This window comes from Sinocyclocheilus anshuiensis, unplaced genomic scaffold (assembly GCF_001515605.1).
Source record: "Sinocyclocheilus anshuiensis isolate Anshui unplaced genomic scaffold, SAMN03320099.WGS_v1.1 scaffold445, whole genome shotgun sequence".
Taxonomy (NCBI): Eukaryota; Metazoa; Chordata; class Actinopteri; order Cypriniformes; family Cyprinidae; genus Sinocyclocheilus; species Sinocyclocheilus anshuiensis.
The window spans coordinates 271,342-293,229 of record NW_015540852.1 but is presented as its reverse complement, the minus strand read 5'-3'; the positions used below and the strand labels follow the sequence as shown (position 1 = coordinate 293,229).

The 21,888-nt window shown below is 42.2% G+C and overlaps 2 protein-coding genes across 3 annotated transcripts in view; both read right to left on the bottom strand.

The window, feature by feature from the left end:
- insc (INSC spindle orientation adaptor protein) overlaps positions 1–15,390 on the bottom strand; it is a 98,726-nt gene extending 83,336 nt beyond the window's left edge. The window contains exon 1 of the mRNA XM_016485217.1: positions 15,180–15,390. The gene's annotated coding sequence lies outside the window, so the exon portion shown is untranslated. The remainder of the gene's footprint in view (positions 1–15,179) is intronic.
- Positions 15,391–19,541: 4,151 nt separating this feature from the next.
- Positions 19,542–21,070, bottom strand: LOC107687768 (calcitonin-1). 2 transcript variants are annotated; one of them, XM_016485224.1, is made up of 4 exons: positions 20,987–21,070; positions 20,621–20,712; positions 20,382–20,513; positions 19,542–19,894 (listed from the first exon to the last, which is right to left on the bottom strand). In XM_016485224.1, the coding sequence occupies exons 2-4, from the start codon at positions 20,704–20,706 to the stop codon at positions 19,705–19,707; spliced, it is 408 nt and encodes a 135-aa protein (XP_016340710.1). In that variant the 5' UTR covers positions 20,707–20,712; positions 20,987–21,070; the 3' UTR covers positions 19,542–19,704. The 2 variants fall into 2 exon arrangements, with proteins under 2 accessions (XP_016340710.1, XP_016340709.1); XM_016485223.1 differs by lacking the exon at positions 20,987–21,070 and adding an exon at positions 20,812–20,825.
- Between the last annotated feature and the right edge of the window lie 818 nt (positions 21,071–21,888).

Below are 21,888 nucleotides of genomic sequence, written 5' to 3'. Positions count from 1 at the left end.
TACAACTTAACCACTGATTTCTAGTCGTGTCCTCTTTTTGAAGACCAAACAAAGTAGTTTCGCTTTCACAACGAAACACACAGCGCCTTCACGACATGGCAGCGGCGGCAACAACAATACTAGTTTGAATAAAGTGAGAATAAAAGTTACGCCTTCTTTCTTTGCGTGAACATTTGGGAGGCGTTATGCAAATCTTCCCACATCTTTATGTAGACATGTGGGGGTGTGTTAGAATGAGCCGTTTTTGGTAGGCGTGGTTGACTCTTAACTTTTATAAAGAATACCTCTTTGGATTTGAGACTTTAGTCTTTGCAATTTTACAGATCTTCTTTATGCACCAAGAGCTTGTAACACTCCAAAGAGAAAGGAAAAATTGAAATCGCATCATATGGCCCCTTTAAAGTCTCTTTGTTCGAAGTATACTCCACGTCTCCTCGTTCCTCACTCCGCGCTCCCTCACAGTAGCAAACGTGACAGAATACCGGACCAAAACAAAAAATAAGCGACCATTCTCCCCGTTTTGTTTTCGTTTTTTTAATAGTCTTTTTTTTTCCTGTTTGTTTCTCCCCGCGGCATGGAATCCGCCGCACGCTTCATTGCCCTAGCCCATAGGGATGTCCCCTTCGTCGAGTATGCCTGGGAGTTCTGCGGGCTCGCCGCGGCGACGGCATTAGATGACGCCACCATCAACTCTCTGTTCTGGCACGGGGCCAACTACCATCGCCCGTGGACCTCCCAGACACCAAGGGACTAAGCTGGAGGGAAGGGATCCTCCGGTGTCTGGAGAGTGTCCGGCCCCAAGCCAGAACCAGGCCATTGTCATGCCCGCCGGCCGTTCCTTAGTCAAGGCCGCCGACCGCAGCACTCTCAAGCCCGCCGGCCACTCCGTTGTCAAGCCCGGTCGGTTCACTCTCAAACCCTCAGCTAACAGCTGCACGATCCTTAACCCCAAGTGAAGGGAGAAATTTAAGGAGGATGCGACTGTTGGTTCGAGCCAATGAGTCCGCTCCAGTGTCGGCTCCAGCCCCTGAGTCCGCTCCAGTGTCGGCTCCAGCCCCTGAGTCAGCTCCAGTGTTGGCACCAGCCCCCGAGTTTAGCCCAGAGAGGGTTCTAGTTCCCAAGTTTAGCCCAGAGAGGGCTCCAGTCCCCAAGTTTAGCCCAGAGAGAGCTCCAGTCCCCTACTGTGTTTCATTCGGGGTGCTCTCTGGTGGTGTCACAAAGCGCTACTGCGAGGAGCACGGAGCGAGGAACGAGGAGATGAGGAGAAAACGTCAAACGAACAGACTTCGTTTCCAACGGAACTAGGAACACACACGTTGCGGGGAAAGATGAACATTCAATACCAGACCAAGAACTTAGGAAAACACAGGGCTAAAGTAATGGGACTAATCAAGGAAATCATGAGACAAACCTGGAACTCAATAAACAATTAACAAGGGAAAATTAGGTCCGGGCAGGCACATGGAGAGGGAAAAACACACAGAATGAGTCCAGGGGCGTGACATATCTCCCCCCTCCCGGAAGGCTTTGCGCCGTAGAACAACAGAGTGGGGGCAGGGGTGGGAACTCGGGAGGAGGCTCAGGAGGAGGACGGACACCCGGGAGGGGGCCGGCAGACAGAATCCAGGAAGGTGAAGATGGAGGGAGGAGCCAGGGAGGTGACAGGAAGGACTTGGAGCAGGAGGGGCCAAGCACGACCCAAGCCACAGCCATGATGGCGACCCACGGTGGAGCCGACGGAGGGAGGAGCCATGGAGGAGGAAGTGCCGACGACTCCAGGGGGCTGACCAACGGCGGCGGAGCAGGTGACGGAGGAGCCCGAGGCGGAGCAGATGGTGCCGGCGACTGACGTGGAGGCGGGGAACCGAAAGGCCGCTGTGGAGCCAGAGCGACAGAGGACTGAGGAGGAGCCGAAGGGATGAAGGAGCCTGAAGGAGTCCACGGGCCGAGGCGGATTCCGGGGTTTAGAGGCTGGAGGCAGAGTCGAGGGAAACTCCAGCCCTGGCGACGCTGGAGGATAGCAGTTTTGCGGAGCTCGCACCGTGCTGATGGTGGGCTGAGGGCAAGCAGAGGGGCTGCCAGACGACAGCGGTGGAGGAGGGAGGAGCGGGTGGGTTTGCGGATATTTGTGAGCCTCCGGACTTAACTTGGGCTGGACGTGGGAACAGGAGCCTTCTCTGGGCTGGACATGGAAACATTAACTTTCTCTGGGCTAGACATGGGAACAGGAACTTTCTTGGGGCGAAAACTCTGGGACTGGAGCTCTCTCTGGGCTAAACTTTGGGACTGGAGCCCTCTCTGGGTTAGGCTCGGGGACTGGAGCCCTCTCTGGGCAAAACTCGGGGACTGGAGCCCACTCTGGGACTGGAACCCTCTCTGGGCTAAACTCGGGGACTGGAGCCCTCTCTGGGCTAAACTTTGGGACTGGAGCCCTCTCTGGGCTAAACTCGGGGACTGGAGCCCTCACTGGGCTAAACTTAGGGACTGGAGCCCTCTCTGGGTTGGACTGGGAAACAGGAGCCCACTCAGGGCTAGACGGGACCAGCGGGGACGAAGGAGAGCGGGCAAGGCGGCTTCAAGCTCTGTTTCCCAGTCTATAAGGTCCTCCTCGAAGTCCAGCAGTACCAGATGTATAATCAGCTCACCCTCAGCCAGGGTGCAGTGGGCGGAGCTCCACTCTGCGCTCTCTCTGTGCGTGGCATTCTCCCTCGTTGTGGGCTCTGTTGCCGGCTCTCGCACCTTGACTGACATCACTTGCAGCTCCGGCTCCGATCCTTTGCTCTGTCGCTCCATATGGCAACGACTCTTCGGCCGCGGCGAGCTCGGGCTCTCCGTCAGCGGTGGGCTCGGGCATGCGCTCTGCGCAGCCGGGAGATGGTGGGCTGGGTTCTGGGTCAGGAGTGGATCCAGCGAGATCATTCACGGGGCAGATGGTGAGTGGCGATCTATTTCTCGGCAGAATCCACTCCACGAAGGCTGCGAAACCCGCTCGAGGACCATCTTCGGACGACCATCAGCGCTCGAGCGATTTTTCCCCCTGCTCCAGCAGGAGGAGGAGGTATTCAGGGTGGGTGAGGGGATCCATAAGGGAAAAACTACGGAAACAAAACACACTGAGGAAAAAAACGGAAACAAAAACGGAGGGAACACATGGAGGTAACTGTTTATGGTCTGGTATTCTGTCACGAAGCGCTACTGTGAGGAGCACGGAGCGAGGAACAAGGAGACGAGGAGAAAACTTCAAACGAACAGACTTTAATGAACATCCAAGGGAACTAGGAACACACACGTAGCGGGGAAAGATGAACATTCAATACCAGCCCAAGAACTTAGGATCCAGCGAGATCATTCACGGGGCAGATGGTGAGTGGCGATCTATTTCTCGGCAGAATCCACTCCACGAAGGCTGCGAAACCCGCTCGAGGACCATCTTCGGACGACCATCAGCGCTCGAGCGATTTTTCCCCCTGCTCCAGCAGGAGGAGGAGGTATTCAGGGTGGGTGAGGGGATCCATAAGGGAAAAACTACGGAAACAAAACACACTGAGGAAAAAAACGGAAACAAAAACGGAGGGAACACATGGAGGTAACTGTTTATGGTCTGGTATTCTGTCACGAAGCGCTACTGTGAGGAGCACGGAGCGAGGAACAAGGAGACGAGGAGAAAACTTCAAACGAACAGACTTTAATGAACATCCAAGGGAACTAGGAACACACACGTAGCGGGGAAAGATGAACATTCAATACCAGACCAAGAACTTAGGAAAACACAGGGCTAAAGTAATGGGACTAATCAAGGAAATCATGAGACATACCTGGAACTCAATAAACAATTAACAATGGAAAACTAGGTCCGGGCAGGCACATGGAGAGGGAAAACCACACAGAATGAGTCCAGTGGCGTGACAGGGGGTATACTATGGTTCCCTTCCGAGGGAATCGAGATACTGCGTCCTCTATGGGGAATGCGTTCGGCGTGACCGGTGTCTGAAGCATACATCTAAACACGACAATGATATTGGCCGGCGACGTGACCTGTGTCTGAAGCATACATCTAAACACAAAAATGATTAGTAGAACACGTCAGTAGAACACGTCACCCTCTTCTTCGTCTTCACTGACCGCTTGTTTATGTTAAGCACAACTAGGAGTGCATGTTCTCTCGCCAGAGGCTTTGCTCTGATACCTGCAGTTTCACACGACTCGCGTCTGTGTGTGTTTGTGTGTTTGGTGAAGAGCAAGTGCGTTCAGCTCTCGAGGGAGTTGGATGCGCTCTGCATTCATTGCTTGTTTCTTGTGAGGGATAAGCATGAATTGAACGTGCTCGTCTCACAAGGAGATGGCTTGTGCTCATCGTGATGCATTCACAAGACTACTCAGGGGGATGAGTGTATTGTTATGATGAGGTGGCTGAGTTTCGTCGCACCACAGATCTTGCTCTCTGTGCCACTAAGCAGAAGGGCTCCTCGAGCTTTGCCTTCAGATGATGAGCCGTGGTTGGTGAGTACGATCCATTTCATCTATCTATTGCTAGTTTATGTGAATTCACTAACTAGTTTCATCAGGACCCACGGGTCCTCCATTTGGGTAAGCATTTTTCGGAGTATAATGCTTTGTGATGTGCTCCCTGATGTCCTAGCTGGGTGTTTGCTTCAAGAAGCTGCCCCGGCCAGGATGCGCGCTACTCATGTCTCGCCCCGAGGGGTCTCCTGAGATTTGAATCATCCTCTAAACCATCATGCATGTAAAGGCTCCTCTCGCTGAGGCGTTGAGGGGCCTAATACTCTTTTTCCACTCTGCAGTTGGACCTCCCTGTCACACTGCCCTTATGGTCGAACCGGTGAATCGGTCCTTTTGTGGAGTGGGCTTGAGTTCGCTGTGTTTCCTGAGGTATGAGTGAGATGTGTTTCTGCGGAAACACTTCCTGATTGATTCGGATCAGAGGAGCAGTAGCTCTTCATGCATGAATGGGTTAATGGGTCCCGTTGTTTCTCAGGTTCTCTTTGGGTCTGGTTAAACGGGACCCATGCTCTCTATTAAGATAGAGAGCATGAGATTGTGTTCAGCTGAGAAACAGGCGCGGGAGCCATGGTGGGTGATTATGATCCATGTCTTTTACTGTTGCTAGTTGTATATATATCTGACTAGCTTTTTAATGCAGCACCTCCTGTCCTGTATTGTTGCAACATCTCAGTCTCTGCTGAGATTCCTTTTCTAACATGTTTGTTATACTATTTTCGTTCCTAGATGGAAGCATTTCTTTCCTCTTCCAGACAAGTCTCACTGAGGATGCATCACTTATGCTGACTGGCAGGATCCTGATGGCCTGTTAATTCCATGCTGGCTGGACTCCGAGTTGTTAGGCTTTCCCGAGAAGCCTCCTTGGTCATCATATCCCCAGTATGGCGCTGCAACCTCAGGACCTGCGGGCCTTTGAGGGTTTTTCTCCCAGGTTGAGCTCATTTGGAGGCACTGTCTCCTGTTATGCTCCCTGGGCTGCTCGGTCTTGCCCTGAGGGGCTGAGACCTGAGCTTGTGTTGAGTCTGAGGACTTGCCTCAGCCTGAGGGCCGGGAGCGCCGCTCTCGTAATTCCAACAGGTGTTCACATCAAGTAGCTAGGCCTTTTTTGTGGCCTCCTTGGTCTATCATTTCTATGGCGAGGAGCCTGCAGCTCTCCCTGTTGGTGTGTTCGGAGCATGGTGCTCCCCTCACTGCAGGAGGGTCATTCCAACCGGAATGGAACGTTTTTTCTCCTCTCTGCGGAGAGTAGAGAATCTTGGAGAGCTGGGCCTTCTGCCCCTCTAGTGCTCTAGGCGGAGCCTTCAGGTTGTTAGACCTCTTGGCCTCCCTGCTGGGCTACCTTCTTTGGTTGAGCCTGTATGCTCCCCTCGAATACCGCTCCCTATGTAATATCTGAGTTCTCCTCTTTTCTGTTGAGTGAGTTCTCCACTTTCTGGAGTGGAGCAGCTGGGGTTGAGGCCTATGTCCTTCAGAGCTTTATGGAATAGCATTTCAGGAAGTGAGCTCCTGGAGCTTTGTTGAGTAGCTGCAGGTCCTTAGGCTTTCTGCCTCCGTTATTCTACTCTTGTGAAAAAGAAGAGTAGACTCTTTTTAGCCTCCCTGTCTTGGCTGCTGTTATGGTTGAGCCTGGCAGTGCTCCCGTCTTTCGAGGGTCGTTTTTGAGCATATTGCTCCCAGTTGAGCTTCTATGTGTCTCTTCCACTCCCAGAGTTGGTTGTTTCTCTGATTAGAGCCTAGTCTTTGTCATGTCAAGTGCACACGTTAGTTCTCTGTGCACTTCCTGAAATTCCATAATCATGGTAGATGCGCACGCTGGGCCTTTGCGCACCTTTCTAAAATCCTTTATGGTAAGGGTGACGCGATGCTGCCTCGTCCCCTTTCTTTGAGTTGTCTCAGGCCCCAGATCCTCACTCTTCTGATGTATCTCTGATGATACTGGTATGGTTGAGCTTAGTAGTGCTTAGCTAAGGGTCGAGCACTCCGCTCTTTGAGCTGTGACAGCGACATCAGGTAGTTTAGTCACTTTCTGCCTCCCTGATTAGTTGCCCCTATTTGGTCGAGCCTAGCTTTGCTCCCCTCCCCTTAGATTGAGCGTTTGAGGCCTCCCCTCATGGAAAAGCAGGTCCTACGTTTTTGGAGCCATTGAGCAGCAGCCTCAGGTTGTTAGACCTCTTTCGGCCTCTCTGTTAGGCTGCTCTCTTTGTTGGTGAGTTTAGCAGTGCTCCCCTCACCTTAGAGGGTGTTGGAACCCTGTTGGTTCATTACGGTATTTCTAAATCCATATCTATGGTAAGTGCTCACGCTAGTTCTCTGTGCACTTTCTAAGTCCATATTCATGGCAGGTGCGCACGCCAGCCTTTGTGCACCTTCTTAAAAGCCTTTATGGTAAGGTTGTTGCCTCGTCCCCTTTCTCTGAGTTGGCTCTGGCCCCGGTTACCTTGGGCCCCACTCTCCGCATATTCACTTTCTAGACAGGGTGTTACTACTAAGTTTCCCTGGGTTCCTCGGTAGCTCGTTCTTAGACGCGGACTTTATACAAGCCAGCCCTTACAGGTAAGTTTGGTGCACAGCTCAGGCCTTTGGCCATAGGGGGTTATGTCACTGACAGCCGTCAAACGTCCTAGGGGCAGCTCCTTTGACTTGTTGAGTTGGTACTTAGTGCTTGCCTTGGTATTGGTATGCACTCCCCTCAGCATGGCAGCGTGGGTATACCGTTCCCCATAGCGACCCCTAGAGGACGCAGATTGAAGTTCCCTTGGAAGGGAACGTCTCAGGTTATGTATGTAACCATGGTTCCCTGAGAAGGGAACGAGACACTGCGTCCTCTAGTCTCCTCGCCATGTTTCGGACGTAAGCTTCAGACGAAGAAGCGGATGACATGTTCTGCCGGCACCCTTTTATACTGTGGTCGCGCCGGTAGTGACGTCATAGGCTGTCGCTGGCCAATATCATTGTCGTGTTTAGATGCATGCTTCAGACACCGGTCACGCCGAAGCGTTCCCCATAGCGACCCCTAGAGGACGCAGTGTCTCGTTCCCTTCTCAGGGAACCATGGTTACATACGTAACCTGAGACGTTTTCATTTAAATTAATACATCACTAATAACATGGCATGTCATGTTTGGTGACAAATGAGCATTGAGATAACTCTTCTTGTGGCAGCAAATTTAGAATTTTTAACAAGTGCGAATATTCGGTGGTTACAGTCACTACTGAAGTTGATGAAGATCATTGAATAAAGACTTGAATTTTGTTCTGCTCCTTACATAGCTCGTTTCTTAATTGATGAACTTTGCCCTTTTATTAAACTGAATCAACGCTGAACTAAACTGAGCTGAATAATGACATTATTGTTTTCTGTAGAGCCCTTGCTGTATTTGTTTCACAACTGATGAATTTTGCAACATTTCTAAGAACATTTTCATCTGTTATACTAAAAATACTTTTCTGCACAAATGGTCCATGCTGATGTTCAGGTACTGCAGGTTTCTCACATTGTCACTGTGAACAGCTCTCTCACACAAATACCAGAGGATGTAAGACATGAGGAATAGACATCATAGTGGGCCAGCTGTTAGATCATATTGGCATGACTGGTATAGTTTAAAAAAATACTATTTTTTTCTGTAATGTGCAAAATATTGTAAAAAAAAATGCAGGACAGGGGTACACAAGAATATTCATTATGACCGCAGACACTGCATGAAAGTTCACCTGATATCACCAGTGACTGGCCACGCCACAACATTAGATATGACAAAAGTAGGTTTAGTCAAGGTAAAGAGTATCTTCCATGAAAGTATTTAACAACATAATGTCAGTGGATGTCATAATGTCATCTCTCACTGAAGAGAGATCCGAGTTGGGTTACATTACTCAATGAGGTCAGGTTACTGTTTAAAGAGACCCTTGAGAAGACAAAACTAAAATAATATTAGCCCTCAATACATGACTTTACCTGTCATCTACATGACATCTTCTGTCTAATAAACCACACTACTGTCTGTACAATAATCCTTTGCCATTGCCAGTGTCAAATGTGCTCCTTATCTTCTCATAGATGCACAGAGGGATGCATAAAAGAACACATACAGACAGACAAAAAAAGTGCACCTTACCTTTTTATAAACCGATTTAAAAGCTGCTATCATTCAAAGGCACAGATACTGGCAGATGATTTCTGTAAAGTGCTGAATAGAGTGTCACAGCTAATGTCTTCCTGAACTCAGGGAACATCTTTGCAAAGTTACGGAGACATTCATGTCCTATGAAACGGTGAGACTTCCAACAGATGGGATGCACGCAGCTAAACACCTTGAGCCTCTTAATAATGAATGACATGCAACTAGACTCTCAAATGCAAATGCTGTCCATGTGCTCTGTAATCATCACTGCTACCACTTTCAATTGATTATGTGTGTCTGGGAAAGAAAAAGCTAAATCTTTCATACCAAAATCACACAAACGCAATACATAATACCATTTCATCATAATGTTCATTTCTAACTATACATTAACCAAGCAATCACTTAAAGTACTATGCCAGTGAATGGCTGCTCATCCAGAAAGGAGATCTGTAACATGTGGTCAGTTTAGAGTTGTGGATCTTGTGGATGTGGGCCTCAAAACCCCATAAAGGAGCCAGACTGGCAGAATCTTCTGAGAAAATGCACTTTAAGTCCAGATTATAGAAGTAGTTATTTTCCCCCACAGAGTTTGTTTTGCATGTGAGTGGGTTCACTGAAGACATGTGAAAAAATGCAAAGATCAGGCAGTTCTGAAAATGTTAAACTGTATTTTTTTTTTTTTTTTTTGAATGTGAAATGATGCATTTATGAAATGTGTCGTTTTTGGTGCTCTGGATTACTGTAGCTGTATTATAGTAACTAGTACTATATTATTTCTTAATGTATCTATATTATTGAGGATATTTATGTATTTTCTGTATGTCCTGTTTATTTATTTATTTTCAAATTTTTACATCTTTAGATCACTTTGTTTATCTTAAATGGCTTGAGTTGATATTTCATAACGTGCCTATGCCTGTTACTCTGTGACAAAAGACTCTCTTGTTTGAGGATGTGTGTAAAGCCAAAGGTCACAATTACAGACTCCTTGAAATGGACTGATTAGTGCAGAGAAGAACTGCAGCAGATCTGAAGACTCCCTTTGGGATGTCCTTCATACAGGGTTACATGCATTCTAGCAGTGTAATATCCCAACACAAATGGTCAATTCAACTAGAGGTGAGAACAGCATGTGTGTGTGTGCGTGTGTGTGTGTGTGTGTTTTCAGTTTTGATATTTTATGACACATAGCATTTTATAAATATTAACTCTGAAATGGGAAATTAAAATGTTAATGTAGCAAATCTATCTTATCATATGATGCACAACTGGTAGTATGTTTTGCGTAAAATCAACTGTAGCAGTATGTATACTAAAAACATGATTAAAAAAAATTAATTATTTTACTGTTGGAGGAGCTAAAGACCAGAGGACAATACTGGCAAAAATGATCACAAAGATGGAGCACCACAGCATCAGTGCCCTTGTGAAAAAGAAGCACAATTTAGCATACTTTTAAAAAGAAAATAATATACTATAAAAATAATATACTTAAATGCAAACTGAATGTTATGTGTTCAAACACGTAATAAAATATAATAAAAACAACCTAATTCGGAAAATAGAAACATGATATTAACACTTTTTCACTGATTTTGTAGAAGTAGTGCATCATATATATGTTTCCATCAAAAGTTTTTATAATATAGTAGCTATGAATTTTAGGAACTTATTATGAAAACTAGCAAAAGCTTATGTCATTTTCCTCAGTTCATGCATTACATGGTCAACTTCCTGGTTGATGCATGACCCGCCCACCTACATGATGTCACACCAATGAGGGCATCCCATTTTAATTATGTGGTCTTACACTTAGGACTCGGCAAAAAAAGGTTTTATTTTCACTCATTAGGTGAGAAAATAAATTCTGTATAGTTAGTTATACTGTCCCATTTGACCTTATGTCCCAATCACCCTTAATTAACCCCTACTTTACACATTTGTAATCATGAAATTGCAAATTAGTAAATAGTACATTTAAAATACATTAACTTTAAATTAGGGCTGTCGGTTTAACGCGTTAACTTAATTAATTAGCTTTGAAAAAATAACACGATTAAAATATTTTAACACAGTTAACGCACTGGCCCCGCCCCCAGACCTGTATGTCATCTTACATTTCATACAGTGGACTGTTGACAACTATGATGCAGGGCAACAACTCCATAAATGCAGTTATGCCCTAAAATTCAAGATGTTAGTGCAAAAAAATGCCTCTGTATGAGTTTCTGTCTCATATTTATACCATAGGATAAGCCATAGACTATTACACAAGCAGCTAGAGCAATATCACACGAGTGCTGTTTTTGTCACGAAGAACAAGTGCAAATGTCATTTTATACAACAGTTCAGAAAATAAGAAGTTAATATTGTGCTATATTTTAAACACAATTTTGTGAGTTTTTGTTCAATTTTGCCAAAGAAAATATTACCTAAAAGCCACAGCAGAATTGTAGTGCGTCTCTGAGCAACACAGCGGTGTTTAGTTTCTAAATTAATCCACGTTTTGAACCAATCGTGTGAACCAATGATTCAGTAGTCCATACAGAGCCGTTTACTGAATTCCTGAGTGAATCAGCTGTTTGAACGAATCAACTCAAAGACATCTACCGCCACCTGCTGGTAGTTTTAGTTTCTTCTTTAGAGTATCATTTCATTTATTAAAAAAAGGTATAATTAAAGGGATTAAAGGGATAGTTCAACAAAAATAAATAAATCAATCAATTCTATCATCATTTAGCCACTCACCCTCATGTTGTTTCAAACCTGAATGACTTACTTTCTTTTGCGCAACATAAAAGAAGGTATTTTGAATACTGTTTAACTAAGCTGTTTGGTCACTAGTGACTTTCATTGCATGAACAAAAAATACTGAGATGTTTCTCAAATGATCTTCTTTTATGTTCGATACTTTATGTTAGGTCACTGTAGCCTAAGTATTTAACACAATAATAGATTTAAATTATCTTTGGGGGGTATTTTATTTTTAGTTTGCGATTAATTCGATTAATTAATTGCAGCACCCTGTAATTAATTAGATCAAAAATGTTAATCAACTGACAGCCCTACTTTAAATGTAATATCAAATAACAAACAACATTTAAAATGATAATCAAGTACTTTACATGTGTGTTATTATGTTAGTCCAACTCAATCTCATGAGAAAATGTAACTATTTCATCAAGTGGCGAGTTCGTTTGAATTTGTATGGAAGCATACAATTTTTTGAAAAAAACTAAACAAAACTTAAGTATGAAAATATAATATATATTGCAATGCACACAGGCCTCAATTGTCAGTATGAGAACCGATAAAAAGTGGGAGGAAACACAGAAGGAAACTGAAACATTCTGTCAGTCACTTGACATTCCTGCAGTGAGGGTGAACGCAAACTCACGCTGCCTTTGATTGGTGTGTTGTCACAAGCTCCCTGAGACAAAGAGAATAGCAAACAACCAGCACACAGAGTATAAAACAGAAATAGGCCCAACAGCTGTACTTTCCTGTTTTAGACACGCTATTGAGTGTTGATTCGGGTTTTCCACTCAATCCATAGAAAAAGAAAGGAGCTAGAATGGGCAAATGTCAATGTTAGCAAAAGCAGTGTTTCTCCACAGGTCAGTAGTTCTTATCTCTGGTCCACAATTCTTCTCACCTTTCATGATTTTGTTTTGTACTCTTTTGTATGTCAAATTATAAGTTTATTCTTTAAAGTACATTTTAAATCAAGGGGTCTGCCTAATTCACAATATACACGCACCCAAAAACAAACTCATCTACATTTTGGATGGCCTGAGGGTGAGTACCTTTTCAGCAATTCTTTTTATCTTTTTTTTTTTTTGGGTGAACTTTTCTTTTAATAATCTTTTGTCGTGCTTTGAAGAAGTACTTATTTTGATGTGTTGACTAACATGCTAAAGCACATGTATGCATTCTTGATTTGAACTGTAGTGTAATTATAAATAAATTTAAACACATTATATAAAAGTTTCGATAGAAAAGACATTAAAGTACGTTTTAGTTATCATAAGTGCTTGTCAGTACATTCGATAATACACTTTACCAATATTTAAAAGACAATAGAAGTAATTATAAATTATATACAGTAGTTCAACCAACTGTGTTTAATATAAATTTAAACTATAATACATTTCCATTTAATTGCAATTAAAATGCCATTCAGTGTCCAAAAACATTACTTTCAATTTGCACTGAAGCACATTCTTTAAAGGTGCTATGTGAGATTTTTCAACCTCTAGATGTCGCACAGGAGCACCGCATCTCAGACAAAAACAAACACGCGCCCCCGAAAACTCAACAGAAAAACTGGGATTACAGCCACGCAGAGGGGTCCTGACAGCACTGTCTGCTAGGATGTTATTAATAATCTACATATTTACACAGCAAACTGTTGTTTGCTGATTCTATATATTTGTAAAAATCATATATAGCAGCACCTTTAAAGTAGCCTATTTCTTTAATAAGCACTCTTTTTAAAAGCATGCTAAAGTGTACTCCTTTTTTCACAAGGGACAATTCATTCAGGTGTTTTGTATTTTCTAGTTAAAATAAATTGAACAGTAATTTTAAAGAAGGTAAAGCTGTGGAGGCAGACACACCTACACTTAAAGGTCCCATGGCATGAGCTCGTAGTGGCTGAAATTCTGCACCAAGGCTGAATTTCGGGAAAGAGACTTCAGATACAGTACTAGGGACCACTTAGGCCTATATAAAAGCATCCAAAAAGCAGCATGTCATGGGACCTTTAAGCCTTTAGCTTTACTCTGCGGTTAGTTCAGCAGCTGGAGACTGTCTGGCCACATAAATAAATAAAAAGGACTGATTTCGACCCAGACAAGGTGATCAGAGAGAAGCAACAAGTAACAAATGTTATATTATCAATAATGTAGATAATATTATAAATTAATGTAACAAACTTTGTGATTTTATGTTTGTTTCGTTTTATATCATTGATGTGAACTTTCTGGCATTCGTGCTAGCAATAGCCTAAAGAAGTAATGCTGCCATTTAGCTAACCTACAGAATGTTTGCTGTTTTGTAAAACATGCATGGTCAGTTTTCCTCTTCTGCAGTCTGACACCTGGAGAATATATAATACAGAAAATGTCCTGAAAAAAAGCTTTGGAATAGTATAATGTTTTATAATTACAACATCATGTGTAATCTGTGGTGTCAAGTCAGTTGGGGCCTCATCAAAAGTGCACATATGCATCAAATACCTCTGAAGCTGAGCGATGTTTACCTGAAGTAAATTTACCCTGGTACATAACCTCTGGTACAGAGCCGTTATTGTTACTAACTACTTTATTTTGATGGTCCCTTTAACACATTCTGCTGACTATAATTAAAATTGCACCTACATGTCTACTAACTCTTATTAGAGTATTAGTAGAGTATTAGTAGACTGGTGGTGTTAGGGTTAGAATAATTTGACATGTACTTGCAAAGTTACTTATAGTGAGTAGAATGTCTGTTGGGAGACCATGACAATAAAGAGTTAGCAGATATTAAGAAAGCAGTCTACTAATACTCTGATGAGAGTTAGAAGATATGTAGGTGCAACGTTATTGTCAACAGAAAGTTCAGAAGGGACCATCAAAATAAAGTGTTACTTTTGATCTTAACAGCTGAGTTAACGTAACAATTTAGTTGCTAATCCTGCTTTCTGGATCAATATTTTGCTTTTGATTCACTAATTCTCTGACCTCCAGACTGATGGAAGGCCAGACTGAATTTCGGATACAGCACAAAACAGAAGCTCAAACAGCATTTGCAGATATAAATGTAGACTAGGCTATCCTGCATGAAACTGATGATGAACTCTTAGCACTCCTCCTCCACCCACAATATACAGACCAGCTACTTTAAAACTGCTTATGAAGACGTTTTGCAGGCTTTAAACCTCCACTTTGGGTTTGGAGAAAAATGCTGACTACAAGCCTGCATGGGTGAGTTTGACTTGAGGCCTAACTCTCATAAAACAAAGAGTCTTTCTGTGTGGATCGAGGGGAGTAACAGTATCCCTGAGCCATTTAAATCCACGGATGCATTTGTTTGAGTCAGTGGAGAAGCTCGAGTCTCCTCGCTCATCTCTAGATGCTCATTAAACGGTTCTGCTCTTCCAGTTCTGTGATTAGCGCTAGAATCTCCACATGTGTGATGCTTCCATAAATGCCCATCAGCTCGACAGCAGCAGCCAGAATTTGAGAGCTCAACATTTTTAAATGCACCTGTAGAGCACAATAATGGTGTGACTAATGAATTCAAGACAAGTGGACAGGGTACTATATTAATGAATCTAGGTTTAATGCTCCCATCACCAGACATGAGACATTTGAAATACTGCACAGGAAAACAGATCTGCCACATTGGTCATATATCAGACTGGATGATTTACGCTGATGATGCTGCTCCATAAACTGTCCCACACACATTGGGTTCAGGGGGTCACGGCATTTGAGAAGAAAAACCTCTATAAACTAAGCGCATGAAAAAAGAAGCAACACTTACCAGGGCACTTTGTCAGTTTCTCAAAGTTTGCGCGTTCCAGTCAGTAAGGCAGCACATTTGGTCTTGAGAGTCTCCACTGTGCGATGTTCACTGCGGATCTGGGACTCGCTAGACGCGGCTATAGCCTGAAATGAGCTGAGCCCACATCTCTTCGTCAGTCAAGCAGCATAGTTTCTGCTGGGCAAAAGTCCAACCAGACACGAAACCAGTCTATTTCTGTCTGCCATATGAGCGGCAGGGTTGTGCTTTTCAAGACATTCTGTGGTCAAACATGTAATTGTGGAGTGACCGGCTATGGTAAAGTGTAATTGTAGACTTCATCGGATCCAGCCCAGCTGCCAACGGTACATGGTTAAGAACTTTAAACTCCCTTAAAAACAACTGGAGTCACATAAATAAATGTGGGCCTGGAATCCAGATGTGGAATAGGGGAGGGACGAGAGAGGTAACAGACGCCGGGGAAAACAGTGAGGAGAGCCAGCAGGCAGAGCTGCCGCTGAGATGGGAAGGAAAACTTTTCGTTTTTTTGTTTTTTATGTGACAAGACGACTGTTTTTTTAAAAATCTCAGAAGAGGGGAGATTTTGGGAGGAGCTGTCTGGGCTCAGTTATTCCTAGACTTTTACCATTAAACTTTCAGGGTATCTGATTTCGCCTCAGCTACTCTGTGGAAAAATCAGCCATGAAAACAAAGGCCTATGAAAACAAAAGACAGCACATGAGGAACGCATAGTCCATTTCACTGGAACTCATCAGTTCGAAAGCACATTTAGATGTTCATGCAGGCCTTGATGCTGAAATATACAAAAAAAAAAGGGTAGAAATATGACCCTTTGCACTTTTATGGCTTACTGAAAAAGACGAGTGACTCTCTGGGTGTTTATAAAGAAGGAGATCCTTGCTCACACTGTTACGATTTATTTTCAACTTCAATGACTAAATGACAAACAGCTGTTCACTATTAAGAGTGCTGTCTTCAATGGCTTGCTAGGAAAATCACTGAGAATGTTACAAAACCCCGCAAAAAAGAGAAGAACAGAAAAAAAAACAATCCCTGATTTCAAGCCTGCCATGATCTTCCATGCAAACTTTCCATGTGGATACCGCAAGAGCCTCCGCAGCTGAGTTCATCCAAATGGATTGCATGGAGACCGTAAAAACAACTAGTGAAAAATAAATTTATTTGAAATAATGGCTATAATTTTGGGTTATATAATGTTCTCAAAGTACACCAACTTCCAGTAAATTGCCATTAACCACAAGCACACCAGAAGTACATATCGTTCCTCTTTGTTTTTCTTCTGCAACAGTATGTGTGCAGGAAAACCATTCCTTTTTTTACATTTTTATTTCAAATTAACAAACTGATTAAGTACCTCAATGCATAATTACAGACAGAGCTTGTAGTAACTGATTACATGTAATCTGGATTATGTAATCAGATTCCAAAAATTAAGTACTTGTAATTATATTAAATTAAATGTTAAAATACTCGTAATCAGTTACGTTTTTATTGATTACATGATTACATATTATTCACACAATAACAATAAATTATTCATAATTATTCGTAATTCAACGAATCCTTAATTCCTTCAAATGTTCCTTTCTAACATAGCCTACCGTTTATATACACTCAGAAAGCCTTCCAGTTTTGTAGACATTCATAAAAGACCAGTCATTAGTCAGGTGGCTACACAGTATTTAACTACTGAATTTACAGAATTAATTTCAGGTTTAAGAACTGTTTTAACATTGCATCATGGACACATTAATTGTTTATTTGTTTTAAAATTATCTATTTTTAATTTTACATTTTTATAATTGAATTAATTATTAGCTTTTCATTAAACTCATGTGTTTGGAAACTGCATGTTTAATGCATTTCATGTTGTTAATATTAGGGTTCCCCAACAACGTTATTACCTAACAATAAATTGAATTTTTTTTTTTCCTCTTTGTATTTTTTAAATCAATATGGTACAAGGTTATCCTGTTTAAATCAATGTGATAAACAAGTTAGGTCAAAAGTAATCAAAAAGTAGTTTTGTTATATTACCTAAAATATGTAATGTAATGGAGTACATTACTAACTACAATTTTTGTCCTGTAATTTGGAATCAGTAATGGACTACAATTGGTAAGTAATCTACCCAGCTCTGATTACAGATGCTGTATATGTTCTGCGGTTTAGGAATTACAAATTACTCTCTAGCAAAGTGTTTTAAGTTGAATTGATGTTTGTTATACGTTGATGTACTTTTCAAATCATCAGAAAAGTCATCAGAAATGTGAAGGATTATTTTTATCATTCTGATTTACTATAACACAACAAAAGAGACACTGGAAACATGGACAAATGACAAGAGTATTTTATTTATGCTTTTGAAAAACAGTTATTTCTAAAGAGGATATGTTAAAATATTAAACTTGTGCATCATCCTCCAGTGTTTGTGTTGCAGACATGAATGATCCTCAGCTCCTGTGTTTTCACTTGTTGGTGAAAAACAGTTGAAACCGGTGAAAAAATCCCAGACACAATTTGAAGAGAGAACCGTGCCATAGAGAGCAGTTGAAAGAAACCCCTGAAGTTAGGAACACCTTTAGTAATACTTCTATCACTAAGGGTTTCTTGGGTTTGTTTCAATTGGCTGCATAATATCAGCAACTTCATATCTGTTTTTAAATAACCATCAAAACCATTGGTTTTAAAGTCAAACGTATTTTTAAAATGAGACTCATTCTGCCATCTGTTGGACGATGATGGTACAACACTTTCTCAAGTTTGAATGAACTGGACAGGTCAGGAACGGTCTAAACTGAAAGGACTTGATGAATGATCAAGGGTAGCTATTTGATGGTTCAGCTAATGCATTTTAAAACCACAATGTCAGCAAAGCTGTAACAAGCTCTATTATAACAGGATTATATCAAGTCCAAGCCATTTTGGTGTTCACTCAATAGTTTTATATTGTTTTGTCATTTCCTGATGCTAATGGCCCTTATCTTCACCTGCTACAGGTTTATAACAGACCCTGCAGATGTGAAACGATACCATGCGATTCAATTAGAGACAGGATGCTGAATGAAGTCATGTTTGTGAGTCCTGTGGGGTTCTTTGTATGTGGGCAGTTCAGCAGGTCTCATCTGTTTGTTTAGAAATCTGAGTGAGAACAGAACAGATGCTCTCCCACACTAATGCCTTCACTCAGATGGATCCACAATACATTTAATCTTCTCAGAAGTTCGTAACAATCACAAAGTTAATATCTATAGTATTTCCCATTTAGTATCACAACCTACACAAGCAAGTAGGCACGTATACACAGCCGTCCTCAAGTCTTGATCAGGCTGGATTTATTCTGTCCTCACAGAGATGGAGAATAAACACTCAATATCTTTATGAATCTGATTTATTTTGTATAAAAATCTAGATTTCTTTGTAGTTTAGACACTGTCAATACATAAGGAATAATATAACACAGGTGCTTAAGTGCATTTTTTTAATTCCGCCTTGAGAGAGATCATTGCCGAGAATACCGCTATTGCAGCTTGGAAAGTGAGACGATTTCTGTAGCTGTAGTTGTTCTGTTCTCTCCGATTGAAAATGAATTGGCCCCGAGTTCACAGCTGAAACAGAAAAAAAAAATTATAATAATAAAAATAAAATAAAAACAATCAGGGACTCATGCCCACAAGACATACAGAAAAGACTCTCAAAAGCATTTTCATACCCCGCATGACTGGAGCCGCTCACATCCGCGAGTTTCTCCTCCGACGGCCGAATGCTTGGGAGCCCACGTTAGTCGGGACGAAGTTGCTGTTGCCCATCCCACCGGAACGGCTCAGGAAGTCCGCCAGACGGTGAGTGACACACGTGGCTGTGTTACACGCGCGCTTCTGTGGCGAAACGCTGCTTCAACACAGAGCGAGACCAGACTTCAGAAGACACTCTCTCTGTTAGACATTTACAGCAGTCATTAGATTACTTTCATGCATTATTCATAGATATATATCCTATAAAAAGAGTTTACGTATATATAGTGGTGATATTTATGCCATTATTATTTGCTCACATTCACAGATGTCATTTCAGACGTCTTACCTGCAGAAATCTTCATGTATTGAATGTTTATTTGTAGAGGCACTCAATGATAACATGCATATAAAATGAATTCGAATTAATGTAACTAATAATCTGACAAAGTAAGAGTTCCTGATATAAAAAATAACTTTATTGAACTTGAACACTTTAAAGAAATCATACTTTTTTTTTATTTGGTTATTATCAGTAGATATAATTTTTATAATACATGTATTCAGTTATTCAAGAGGCATGTGTAGAATGCACAGAAAACTATTCCTGAATTTGACTGTACAGAAGAAATTTTATCTAGATTTTTAACATGCCTTTCTCTGCCAAAAGAAAGAAAGAAAAAAAAGACCACTGCAACCAGCTGTTTGTGTGCGATCAGTCAAGCAGGCAGAATCCACATGCAACGGGACCGTAGAACACACAGTTAGGGTTAGATGGCGTTAAACGTTTCTTCGTAGCTTGTAAACTGATTGCCCTCGAGCAGGCTGCGTTTCTTGCCGGGCGTACCGGCGCCCACGTCCGTCTGCGGGAACGTTTGTAATTTGTGCAGCTCCTGGGAGAGTTTTCCCAGCACGCAGGTGCTGAGATTGGAGCAACGCTTGGACAGGAATCTGCCCTGGCTGTCGGGAAAAACACACATGCAGACAGGCGTATCATCACAGACATGCAGGGTCCCACCCAGACCACCGTTAGTGTTCATACAGAGCCCTTCACTGCATGCATCAGGTTAAGAGAGAGAACATGCTGTGCGTCTAACGAACAAAACTCTTGGGGTTAACATGCAGCCATTCCAGTGAACGGGAAGATTGACATGCTGCTGCTGTTAGGACATTCCCTCGGCAAGCAGACAGGGTTTTACTGCATTATACTGAAATAAAATAAGATACACCTCATTCGGGCAGAGAGACTTTGTCACAAATCTCAGTGGATTCCTCACTTTACTAACTCCGCTAGGAGTCACAGGCATTTGGATCTACTTTGATTGCCTCTTGCAGAATGAAAGCAGAAGTCGGTAGTTTAAAATACACACACTCTTTCCACTGAAAACCCTCCACTAAGAAAATCCTAAAATACAGCAGAACCTGTGAGAGAATGCTGAGGTTGTACCTGTTGTCATCATTCGTTGGCTCCAGTTCCTCTGCCGTCATCTGCACTACATTTTTGACTATAGCACTCAGTAATCTTCGTGCTTCGTAGTCCATGAGTGCAAATCTGTCTGTCAGAGACTCTGAACCAGGTCTGAAGATCAAACAATGACAGAGAAGAGCAACAGTTTGCCACCTGATGAGATACAGCTGAAGAACCCATCAGCTAATGTCACAGACAAAAAATGACAGAGAGTTTACCTTGCTGGGGCAGCGTTTGAGCTGGACATCTGGCACACGACTGCGGCATAAGCGACAAGGAAGGCAGAGATCTTCAACATAAACATGGTACCCTGAGACAAAAATACAGTGAAGCTTTTAAACGGATTTGGAAATTCACCGTCTGTCTGGTTTTACTCTCAAATTCTGTGAGGGTGGGCTGCACCACATACAAAACTCATTGCCTTCTACAAGAAGCTGTGAATATATGCCAACTAGGGTCCTCTCCTCATTCCTCATTCCTCATTCCTCACTCACTCCTTAAAACAGTTAGTAGAAGGAAAGATGTCCCTGTCCAAAACCACAAAGATTTCTATCTCACAAAACATACATTTTTAGAAGTCTTACCTCACCTTGTCTTGCTGCTTGATAAAAAATATTGATTCTCTGAACCTGATGACCACCTTGATACTACTGTGTGCAGCCTCAATGGTCAAGCCCCTATATATTCACTATGAGGAGTTGTGTAGTATCCATGTAGGTGTTTAATTATCTCCCATTGGCCAATCATCAGACAGACAGGCACCAGTCAGCCAATCATGGCTCTGGCGCACTGATAATGTCTAAAGATTTACTGACGTCATTCTTTAGCCATTAAGTGCTCCATTCAGTAAACTCACACTCTTCGGTATCTGCACTTGCATCTACATTTGGGTCATTAATTTTGCTTAAATTGAATAAATGCTCTGAATACCATGAGATCAATACTTTACTGTCATCCAAAGCTGTTGCATCACTGTGATCCAGTGGCCATGAAGGACTCGCTCATGCAGCCATCTGCTGGCAAGAGAGGAAGACTACTAGTTCACAGCGCAGCACCAGATCACAATTTCATTATGAATTATGACACTATGTTGTAGCTTTTACTTCAGATTTTTGTGTGAATCTTACAGGAGCTAAACTAATCAGTTAACAATTGTTTTCACTGTCATGTGATTTCTGACATGACAGGAGATGTCCTATGTGACAGGGACCATTAAAATCTGTTACATACATTTAGGTTACACTTTACAATAAGGTTCCTTTTGTTAACATTAGTTAACGACATTAGTCAATATTAACTATCAATGAAAAATACTTAAAATACTAAAGTGTTTATTCAACTTAGTGATTAATAAAGCGTTTACTAATTTTATTTGGTAATAACTTTAGTTATTTTAACTTTGTTAATTTATTGTAAAGTGTAACCTATGTATATTTAATCTGACATATTAAAGAAATACATCAAATAATGTGAATCTGAGCATCAA

Excerpts from the sequence above, each read along its gene's own strand:
- LOC107687768 (XM_016485223.1), bottom strand. Across the intron at positions 20,514-20,620 it reads TCAAACGCTGCCCCAGCAAG|ACCTGGTTCAGAGTCTCTGA; the intron begins GTAAACTCTCTG and ends TTTGATCTTCAG. Across the intron at positions 19,895-20,381 it reads CCAACGAATGATGACAACAG|CCAGGGCAGATTCCTGTCCA; the intron begins GTACAACCTCAG and ends TTTTCCCGACAG.